At 50.1% G+C, this 10,468-nt stretch overlaps 3 protein-coding genes across 3 annotated transcripts; 1 reads left to right on the forward strand and 2 right to left on the reverse strand.

Annotated features, from left to right (window-relative positions):
- Positions 1 to 67: 67 nt before the first annotated feature.
- F5B22DRAFT_647965 (uncharacterized protein) lies at positions 68 to 2,232 on the reverse strand (the record flags this gene model as incomplete). The annotated part of the gene is made up of 5 exons (XM_047978958.1): positions 68 to 604; positions 679 to 879; positions 937 to 1,793; positions 1,932 to 1,995; positions 2,143 to 2,232. The coding sequence occupies 5 exons, from the start codon at positions 2,230 to 2,232 to the stop codon at positions 68 to 70; spliced, it is 1,749 nt and encodes a 582-aa protein (XP_047829441.1).
- On the reverse strand, positions 1,661 to 5,841 carry F5B22DRAFT_657326 (uncharacterized protein; the record flags this gene model as incomplete). The annotated part of the gene is made up of 7 exons (XM_047980034.1): positions 1,661 to 3,654; positions 3,715 to 4,558; positions 4,655 to 4,826; positions 4,879 to 5,163; positions 5,219 to 5,278; positions 5,347 to 5,659; positions 5,750 to 5,841. The coding sequence occupies 7 exons, from the start codon at positions 5,839 to 5,841 to the stop codon at positions 2,277 to 2,279; spliced, it is 3,144 nt and encodes a 1,047-aa protein (XP_047829442.1). The 3' UTR covers positions 1,661 to 2,276.
- A 2,878-nt stretch (positions 5,842 to 8,719) lies between these two features.
- F5B22DRAFT_612480 (uncharacterized protein) lies at positions 8,720 to 10,257 on the forward strand. Its single transcript, XM_047975345.1, has 2 exons — positions 8,720 to 8,883; positions 8,937 to 10,257. The coding sequence occupies exons 1-2, from the start codon at positions 8,724 to 8,726 to the stop codon at positions 9,509 to 9,511; spliced, it is 735 nt and encodes a 244-aa protein (XP_047829443.1). The 5' UTR covers positions 8,720 to 8,723; the 3' UTR covers positions 9,512 to 10,257.
- Positions 10,258 to 10,468: the final 211 nt, after the last annotated feature.

Genomic DNA, 10,468 nt, shown 5'->3' on the forward strand with positions numbered 1-10,468 from the left:
CCAAGGCAATGAAAATTTGGAAAGATTTCATGTATAGCATCCTATCAACATGAGAGCGTTGAAGTTTTCAACACCTGCCTGTTTCACCATATTGCGACTCAACGAACGATGGTAAACTCAGTTTATGTTCTCGAAAAGCGGACACTGGCGTCACCTCGAATTGCAGTTCATCGCGCACAATCATGACTTTCTCCATCAAGTCTCTTCGGCCTCTCCTAGAGGCAACTACGCAAAATCCGAGCCATGGAAGCCTGAGCTCATCTCGGTCTGGGACCATCTCTCCCTTTTGATAGAATGGGTGCAACATCAGCATGTTAGAGGGAATCTCTGGGTAATCGCGAGATGTGGACTCTATATTGATATCAGATGCCAATCTCCCGCTCATGCGGATGGGTATAGGCGAGGTCGCTAGGTGGCACTGCGGGCCGTTTGAAAAGGGGCACGCTAGACTACGAAATCGCGTTTCGTCGCCAATGGCCTGCATGATGTATAGCGCATAATAATCTACGCTGTTGACATATGCTGAGCCAAGTGAATCGGATTGCCCGGGGGGTCGAGGGTTAATTTCTAGGAGAAAAGACTTTGGGCGTTCAGACGATCGTGCCTAGGGCCAAGGTCGAGGATATAGTGTTAGTCCATTTCCCATTCGAACGCCGAGTTATTCATTTTCGCTTCTACGTGGATAACACCGGTCTCAAAGCCAATCCTCTTGACAATGTCGAGCATCTCGCTGCGGAGCAGTTCTATTTCTTCATAGGGCAAAGCCGATGGCCAGGCTAAACCCGTTTCCACGAATTGTTCAGTTTTGCTGAAACTGGAAGCATCATCGCCCATGCATGGGAAGTTGTCAACGACCTCTGAAAAGAGCGACTCGCCGTTCTAAAGGATGAAGTTGACGTCGATCTCTGGGCCCTCGCAATACGTTTCCACTATTACATTTGTCTCAGCTGTTTGCGCGCCAAACGTTGTGTGCTGAGTCTCGACAAAGGTAATGGCATGTTGCACTGCCGCGTACAAGTCTGTCTCATTTTGGACTTTGGAAACGCCATAAGAGCCATGGTTGCGCGTAGGTCTGACAATGAGTGGGAAAGACAGCGGTAGTTGACGGCTATCAAGCTGCGGCCTCAAATCCTCTGTGCCAGAAACAAGTAGCATTGTGTCTGATGTCTGCATGAGTCTGGTCTCGTACCTATTAGTCGCGCGACGATAGGCTTCGGAAGGGCAGGTGGGAAGACGAAGCATCTCGGCCGCCTTGGCCACACCTTGGAGCAACGGGTCCATAGTAGTCACAATGTTGTTGATCATGTATGGTAAGGAACGAATTGCTGTCACTATGCGCTCTGCCACATCATCAGATGCGAAGCCAGGAAAAGGGATGAAATGCTCCCTGTAATTCTGTCCAGGTCCGGCGGAGTCCTGCATCCAGTGGCCGGGACGATCCATGACGACCACAGACACGCCGCACTCTTTGGCTGTCTTGTAGAATCGCTCGCAACCTGCGGGGTCACGCTTCTCTCCGATAACGACGATGCGTTTGGAGTCAAGTGGCGTTGGGACAAGCCAGGGCCAGTCAAGCCGGTTGAGGACATGGTCCTCGAGTAGTTCTGTCGCAATATGTTGTGGTACCAGTGTTTGGTCGCTCACCACGGCCACGCCGACGCAAGTATCGAGGAAGTTCAACAAAGCCTCCCCACGTAGGAGTTGATGTGAGGGAGAGAGGTTTAGATGGAAGAACGCAGTTAACAGCTCCGGACGACTGGGCACCTCCACCTTTCCTGCTTCGAGCGTGAACACTATCAACACCCCGAGAATTGCGGGTTAGTGGTGCAGGATGGTAGTAGCACTCGTGCGCGATGCCCCTGGCCTGACATCTTCCGCATGTGGGGACTCGATGATCACACCGAGTCTTTATCTTTCGGCACGGCTCACACGATCGCGGCTTTCCGTTGCGACGGTTTGCCGTTCTGCCACCAGTGCTACGTAAACCACAACAACCTCAAGTCTGCGTTAGACTTTCACGGCGCTCGCGTCGGGTCTTGTTTATCAAAAGGGCATTGGATTCTCCCTATAGGAAATTTCCTGGTTGATGCCCTCGATCCACCCCCTTGTGTCCATGGTGGAGGGATGTGTGTCGCCCAGCACCTTTTCCTCTAGTCTAAGTGTTTCGCGAAACACGGCAATTGCCTCGCCCAATTCATATTGGTCATAGAGGGCAACGGCGAGCATTTGCATGGTGATCAGCGTGTCTGAGTGCCCCTCTCCCAACACTTTCTTCTTCAGGTCGAGTGTGCGACGGAGCATAGCGACGGCCTCATCCAATCTGCCCTGTTGGTGGAGGGCAATGCCGAGCTCGTTATGGTAGTCAGGGTGCCGGGGTGTTCTGCGGCCAGCACCTTCTTGCGCAGATCGGTTGTTCGATAAAAGATGCTGGCTGCTTCGTCGAGGTTTGGTTGCGCACACAGTGCCATTCCGAGGCTGTGCACGGTCTGCAGTGTGTCCGGGTGTTTCTCGCCTCGTACCTTCCGAGTCAGCGCCAGTGCCTGGCGAAGGGTCGTGACTGCCTCCTCCAAGCTCCAGCCGGCCTGGTCGAACCTGCCGAGGCTGCCGAGCGCCGCGCCGAGACAGCGCATCATTTCAAGTGTCTTCGGGTGGAATCCGCCGAGCCTTGTTTGAGACTCCATCAACAACTGGCGAAGCATGTTGACACCCTCGATGCACTTCGACTCTACCGGTTGATGAGCACGCAACCACCCGAGCGACTTTCTCACATCGAGCACTATGTGATGGTCGCTGTCTGGTGCAGACTCAGCCAGCTCCAGCGCTCTCCGCAGTGTGCGCTCTGCCTCTTCGTCGTCTTCCCGCGCTCCGGCATTTTCCGCATAGTCACGCATAATCCAGAGGACTTGCTCTGCTACATCATTGTGCTCGGCCAGCCGTGCTCGCTGATACAGGCTCTGTGCTTCAACAGCAAACACGTCCGATGGAGCCAGGTCACCGACACAGCCGACGTCTGGGCGCTCGTTGTCGACCATTTTCTTTGTCAACTCGAGCGCCTTCCGGGTTCGTCTCTCCGCCTCGACAAGTTTGCCCTGCGCGCCTGACGCCCACGAAAGACGGCGTGCGCAACGCACCGCATCCATGCTAATAGTATCCATCGCCAGGTATCGCGTCATTGCCTCGTCCAATAGAGCTTGTCCTTTTTCGTGCCGTCCCAAAATACAGAGCATGTTGCCGAGATCGCTCTTGATCCCCATCAAGATTGAATCGTCTTGTATTTCAAGTCTCAGTGCTTCCGTCAACCCCTCCACTGCCCCTTCATGCCTTCCAAGATGAGAGTCAAGATTGTTAGCGACCTTGAGGATCAGCTTCGCCCTCGTATCGACGTCGGTGGACCAGCGGGCGGAAACCAGTATGCTTTGCGCATGTGGCATATATCTTACCCACTCATTGTCGCCCTCGCTACGATGGTATGTAAAATCAAAGACATCCTCGACCCGATGAATTACCTTGGTCGCCCATCCAGCGAGATCTCCTGTACGTGCCAACCAATACCTCATTGATAGACGAACTAGTCGGTGGATATCGTATGAATCTCCATTTTCCTGCTCTTTGAGAAACCCATATCCCTTCAAGGTACCGATGGCTTTCGCTTCTCTGAGTTTGTCACATGGTGGCATAAGTGATCAGGGTATGTCTGTTTGCGATAGGAAAGACATGAATATCAAGTAATCTGCCGCTAGCGCGTCACTCTCGGCGATTCTCTTGAAGGAGACGAGGAAGGTCTGAATGACCGGATCTGGAATCACTTCGTGACTGGAAAAAGCTGGGCCATCTTGATAGCGACAGAGATCGGCGCATTCCTCATTCAGCTCTCTTCCACTTAGATCTGTTTCACAATATCGATATAATGTGAGGTATTCATGGATCGAAATTCGTGCTGTCGCTATGAATGCTGATGATTGCTTGACAGCTAGAGGGAGATCTCCTAGAGAATCGAGTAGCCTGCGCACAGCTTCTGGATCTTGACATTTTGTCTGGTACCAGTCTGGCCGTATCGCATCCAGACTTGCCTGGAGGAGCACAGTTGATTCAACTCTATTTAATTCCTCGATGGGTGTACAAGTAGCACAGAGTTTTTCGGCGACTTTCGAATCGCGTGTTGTAAACAGAACAGAGCCATGGCAGTTCGTTGGAAGATATTGGGATAGGCCCGCGCCGCCGTCGAAAAGCTCGATATCATCGATATTGTCGACTATCATCAACCACCTACCAGCGCTTTCACCGTTCAGTGCTTCTTTGACTAGCGTCTTGATGTCGGATTCAACGTTGTTGATGCCCTCGATTTCAAGCTTCCGGCCAATTTCGCGGTAAGCGTTTTCGAAACTACCCACGTCCACCGCGGGTACCCAATAGATAGAGCAATCAGGACATGAGTCGCGAACCCGAAAGGCCGCCTCAAGAGCGATTTGAGTCTTTCCCATGCCGCCCACACCAGATATGGCAGTCCGTTGGCATGCATCTCTTTTGATATCGGGAGGAATCCGTTCGAGAAGCGATCCTAGAATTTCTTCACGACCAACGAAGTTCGTATTTCAGTTGAATGGCACAACCCAGTGGCGTTTCGGATCAGCCTGATTGCTTTTAGCTGACGTACTCTGTAAACTGGCCAGTACAGACGGTGCATTATTAACCATTCTCTGGATTTCGGGCAGCAGGAGCTTATAATTCTCGTCGTGATCCCCGCTGAACTTGTTCAGTCCGGAATGGTCCGTATTCATATAGATCCCTCTCTTGCCGTTAATGCAGGCTGACTGAGAACCCACAACCTATACGCCATTTAGCAGATAGAATAAGAAACGGACTTGAGCGTGCACCCACACGTTGTTTGAAAAGCACGAAATTCGCATTGTTCTTCTTCTCATAAAAGCAGACGATATCTCTGTCCCCATAACTAGCCCAGAAGTCGCAAGACATACCATGTAGGTATGGCTCATCCTTCCTTAGGGTGGCTAGTAATCTAGCATTCCGCCGCGAAGCTTTCGCAAGCCACTCCCCGTACATGGCCAACCCGCTGCCACGGAACGGTGCCCCCAGAAAGATAACCCCCGTTACAGAATAGCGTATATCAGAGTAAAGGGTACCATGAACGGCATTCACAAGTGCCTAGACATTTTATAAATTTGAGAAAAATACATAAGAGGGAGAGGAGGGGACTAACCTGCTGAATAACAAGTCCCCCAAGACTATGCCCAATCAGAATTAATGGACGCCGGCGTTCCTATACACTATAGTTAGTAATGACGATGGATAATTATAGTCTACTAAAGTACCAAGCAGCTCACGTACCTCATCGCGACCTCTTTTGTGAAGCAAGATATTCAAAAACTGATCAGAGCATTCTCTCAAGGTAGCCTTAATGTCACCGCCCTTCCAATCAAGTTGATGGCTGTACGCAGCAATCCGTGCATTTCGAACTTGTAATGGAAGTAAATCTCGGAGCCACATTACTTTCAAGTCTTCATCATCACTCTTGTCTCCGTCCTTACGCCAGAAGTGATAACTGCGACTCCGCGTTCGAGGTGTAGAGGCACCGGTAGCCGGAACCTTTCTGACCCAAGTATAGAAGGGATGAGCGCCAAGTCCTTGGACGGCAACAATACTAGCACAGATAAACCTGGTTAGCTGATCTATTTCCTAGCCGGACATGAGCACGACATTCATATTCTAACAATCTTGTAGATTCGCATACTCTACTTCGGGAGGACGGCCATCTTGCGGCATACCCCAGAGGTTCAACCCGTTCTCCTTTACAGTCTCCTTGGTGCAGATTGTGTCTTTCATTTCGCGGGGGTTTCAGGCAGTTGGTGCGTCAGATTGGTTATCACATCCAGTGGAAGTCAGACTGGGGTACGAGTGAGTTGCGTAGGCAAGCGACGTCAGGCATTCATTCCGAATTTACAAGACATAAAGTGAAGCCTGCCTGTTTCCAGTAGAAACAACCCGATTGAAAATCAAATATGCACAAGAAAGAGAGAGAAAAAAGTTATGAAGAGTAGAGACGGCAAAGAAGAAGTATAGTCGGTCGCGGGCCGCCTAAGATTGGGCACCGAGGGCTCAGCTGCAACTTAGAAAGGTAGGGTCACTTTTGGAGGCCTTTATTAGCCGTCTGATTCCTCTTCATTCGTCAACTGAAGCAATAAGTAGTCAGCAGTGCCCAAATCTGCCTCACCAGCTAACTGACAGTTCTGGATGTACCTGAAGCAGCATGCTGTACGCGCGAGCCACAAGAAACACCGAGAGTCACCAATGGAATAAGATAGATGAATGCCACGTAGAATAATGTTCCGTGGGGGCCATGGTTCCGCGGACGGAGCAAGGCAACAACCCATGGGCTTTTGATTTCTTGTGCTAGAGCATCGCGTTGAAAAGCCAATGACTTGGCTTCACTCGATCCTTTTGGGTCCTTGCCGCACTTGCTCTTCGTTCTCGTCTGTATCATGAAGAATTGTCAACGCGGGTTAGCGGCCGAGAGGGTCTAGAAAGTATCGGTTTCGAAACTATTCGCAGCTGATAATCAAATTCCAGGACGGAAAGAACATGGTAATACAATGAAATCAAGCCTCAGCCGCAGTAACACCTTGCTAACAGGACTTCAAGGCTAAAGTTGACCTGCCCCCGTTCTCCGTCCAATTATTAAAAAGTGACACGACCAACCAAGCCAACGTATCATCAATCGATAGCGATCAACTCCTGTCGCTCTTACCCGCCTCCTACCGTTCAAATTCCGACAATATAGTCCCATCAAGTCGCGATGCTGTGGCCTGCATCGAGAAAGAACTCGACTTGAGGAGATTAGACAATGTCTTCAAGTGGCTATTGTTGGCGGGCAGACCCATGCCGCCGCGGCCACTGCATCATCAAATTCTTATCAGTCGAGAGATATTCCTCGCCGAGCAGATGGACATGCACGGCTAAGCCGTCTGAACAAGATCTACGTGCTCTCGCAGTGGCCTTTCCGCAGCTACATGCAGAAGTGGCAGCGGTACGAGTCCTTGTTTCGGGACAACTTCACGTGGCTGGCGTGTGATATGTACTATATATGGATTTATGCTTAACCAAGACTCCCTTGGGCACTCCAGTTGAGCCACCTGTGTAGTACACAGATGCAAAATGAGGAACTCAGCACGAAAGTCTGTACTGACTCATCGTGCGGGTCGTGGCGGTGCGGTCCACCTCGTAGTCGCCGGGCCTCCGTTTTACCATCGGCGTGTTAACCCATTAAGGCACCTGTAGATCTACAAGGCGTGGTCAAAGTGGTTATATCAAGATGCCACCCTCTTACTACCTCTAAGTACCCACGCAGGTTACATCTTCCTACCTAGCCGTACAGATATCAATAAAATGAAATATAAAGAGGGAGTAAGCTCAACTCTACAGATCAGCAATACAACATAGTAATAGTACAGGTCTCAACCTAAGGCAACGCTGTTTATCGCTAGCTACGAGTTGTCAAGGTATGGCCGTGATGATTGTATCAAAGATATAGAGGCAACGGAGGTTTAGTGGCCTACTATAGTGGCTATACCTACCTACAGTTAGGGTGCCATCACCAATGGGGCATATAGTCTATATGGTTATTCGCTTTTGGCTCATCTCCTACCTACGGTCCATACATATCTTGGCAGCGTTCATCTCACCTCACGGTGATTTTACGGTGCCCCTCCCCCGCAACCCCCAAGATCCATATTTCTTCATACCCTCCTGTTGAAAGACAGCTGCCCCGACAGATGCCATGACCAAGCCACCTCTGTATAAGGTGCCTCACCATCTAGATCCTCGATGTGCGCCGGATCTCGTATAAAAAGGCTTTTATTTCTGTTTTAAATATCTCTTCTTAATTCCATCTTGTTATTTGCTTAGACATATACCTAAAAATTGGCATTACTACATACATTCCCACTATATAACAACGTCTGTATAATTCTGATACTGCGTTTTTAACAACGTTATTTACCACCACCGCCCTCAGCGCATTCACCTATCGCTAAAAGTAGGCACCTCTAATACTCTAGCGTCAAACATAGCGCAGAAATCGGTCTAACATAGCGCGGAATCCGGGCCCGACGACCATCGTAACAGCTTACTCACCGTCGCCGAAAATACCAGATACACGCTGCAACTCTGAGCGAGCGACTACGATAGCCTTCGCGGCCCCAAGTCCCGAGCGTTCGCCCGAGATAGCAATCATGGCCCGAACATCTAAGCGCAGAGGAGTCGTGCCATTGGATGTCGGGGACGAAGCGACGTTGCGTGAAAAACGTCTTCAAGAAATCCTGGATACCGCCCAAAGGGGGGTGCGATACATAGAACTAGCCCGAGAGGCCGTTCCCGATTTTCAATCCTACTATACCAACCGCTTCTTCCAGTATTTTTGTGCATTAGTACTGCATCTTGAATTGGCGCTCGCGAAGACACTCTTGCCAGGAATCGAGGATACGCCTGCCACGGAGGCTTGGAAGAGCCTGCGTCTAGCCGTTGTTGAAACAGTCCTGACATGGGGTTACACCTCCCAATCTGAGACTGGCGGCTTCACCATGAAGTCTGATCCTGAACCGACTTCCATATCCGGTGCGGCTGGGGAAGTTGCCGTGCTTGAGGGACGGTGGCCCCGCTATAGATCAGAATACAAGGAACTCATCGTTGCAATGGAATTGCTCACCGAAATGAATGACAAGGAAAACACGACTGACAAGTTATGGAGCACCCTTGTGAGACTCTATACAGTTGAGGAACATAATGGGGTCATATCCATCCCTATGCCCGATGAGCCTGCGATCGTATTGTTGCAGCAAATATGCCTTGACGCCCTGCGTCGGCGGAAAGGTGCGTAGGGTAACCCTAGATCTTTAGCAGTCAGTGTTGCTGATACAAGATAGGGAGATGTCTTGAAAGCAATGAAATATATGACGAGATGAAGCGTGTGTTTAAATGTTTTGGCTGTAGCAGGGCTTGGAACTCTCACATTCCCTTGCTCCCAGCGTCCACCACTATCATCGCCTCCGGTAAGCGAATCACCATCGAGACATCGGGTGAGACATGGAAATACCTTACAGACCTCAACCGAGACCGAAGAGACGCTCGAGATCGTCGCCTCATATCATGCTCCGGTCCATATCGTGAATATCTCAAATATATCAGTGAAGATATCTGCAGCCAGGTTGAAGAGGGTGACAGCAAGGAAGCTAGGGCCAGCCGAAAGGCGTACCATAAAAAGCTGCATCAGACGCCGGAGAGAGTAGCCGACAAGATCGAGGTGCCTGGCTTGTTCTTGACGCTCAAACCGACAGGGGATTTCAAGCATGCGCGCTTCTTGTGTGCTTGTCGTTTCCGGTCGAAAGAGCCCTTCGCCAGTGCCCCCCTACCGGAAGCCACGGATAATTTCGTGCTGTATGGGGCGGAAAAATGCTCTGAAGTTTTGTGTTATCTTACTCATTTTGGCTCTCAGCCTTGAGCGATGCCTGGTTCGCAATTGGAAAATCAGCCGCCTAAGCCACGTTGACGAAGTGGTCGAGACGGTTTGCCTGAAGGTCGTTCAAACGGCAACCGCTTGGGTATACGCGGACAACACGGTAGGGGATCCGCGCCGGGGAAATTCTCCTTTGATCAATGTTAATCGAGTTAGGGAGACAGAAAGGCCAGAGATGGAGTTAGAAGACTGTTTTCTTATCGACGAAATCTAAAAGGATTCAAGGCTGGAAAATGTATTACGGATCTCAGAATGGCTGATGGCATGGATCACATGGAGATTTTGGAGTTAGGAGCAGGGGTATGAACATAAGGTCGACATAAGGTATCGTTAGGGCATAAGCATAAGCGGGTCTAAAGGTATAATTGGCGCATGGGAGTACTGACAGGTCTGTCTGCCTGGGTCAACCAGACCGTCGAAGGTTCAAGGTTTCTTTTATGTGGCGACACTTGCTTGAATAAAATCATATGAAAGGCTTCGGCCACATACTTATACCATTAAGAAGGCGGGGTTGATGGAGTCCAGGTGGCCCAAGCTCAATTGCCCCTTGCATACTGGTGCAGGTCCAGGTGGTCATAGCTTAGATAGATAAGATAAGGAAAGGGTAGAAATCAATGCAGCCATCTTACGTCTGGTTGTTGCTGTCCGACCACCAGTACCACTAGGTCGCAGGGATTATTATTGATGTTGTTGAGTTGAAGTTCTAGTCACTGACTGATGTCACAGTACCATAGGTATAATGAGTGTAGCGGCACAGGGGTCTCGACCTAATAACGTCTTCTATCTTTTGATAGCGTACCGGTAGCGGTTTAGTACTGCACTCCTATTCTCGTTCCGTGACAACTAATTAGAAAGAGTAACTAGCAAATTAATATTTTACAGAATTAGCCTCAGTTGAGTATATTCTTTGACCTTGGCCGAGTCGGCCGCGTCCCAATGACG

The sequence above is a fragment of the Xylaria bambusicola genome, assembly GCF_022495145.1.
Source record: "Xylaria bambusicola strain CBS 139988 unplaced genomic scaffold F5B22scaffold_30, whole genome shotgun sequence".
Lineage (NCBI taxonomy): Eukaryota > Fungi > Ascomycota > Sordariomycetes > Xylariales > Xylariaceae > Xylaria > Xylaria bambusicola.

Bases quoted from the DNA above. Each gene is read 5' to 3' on its own strand.
- F5B22DRAFT_612480 (XM_047975345.1), top strand. From the start codon at position 8,724: ATGAATGACAAGGAAAACACGACTGACAAGTTATGGAGCACCCTTGTG. The intron at 8,884-8,936 runs GTGCGTAGGGTA...GATACAAGATAG, and splicing joins CGCCCTGCGTCGGCGGAAAG to GGAGATGTCTTGAAAGCAAT.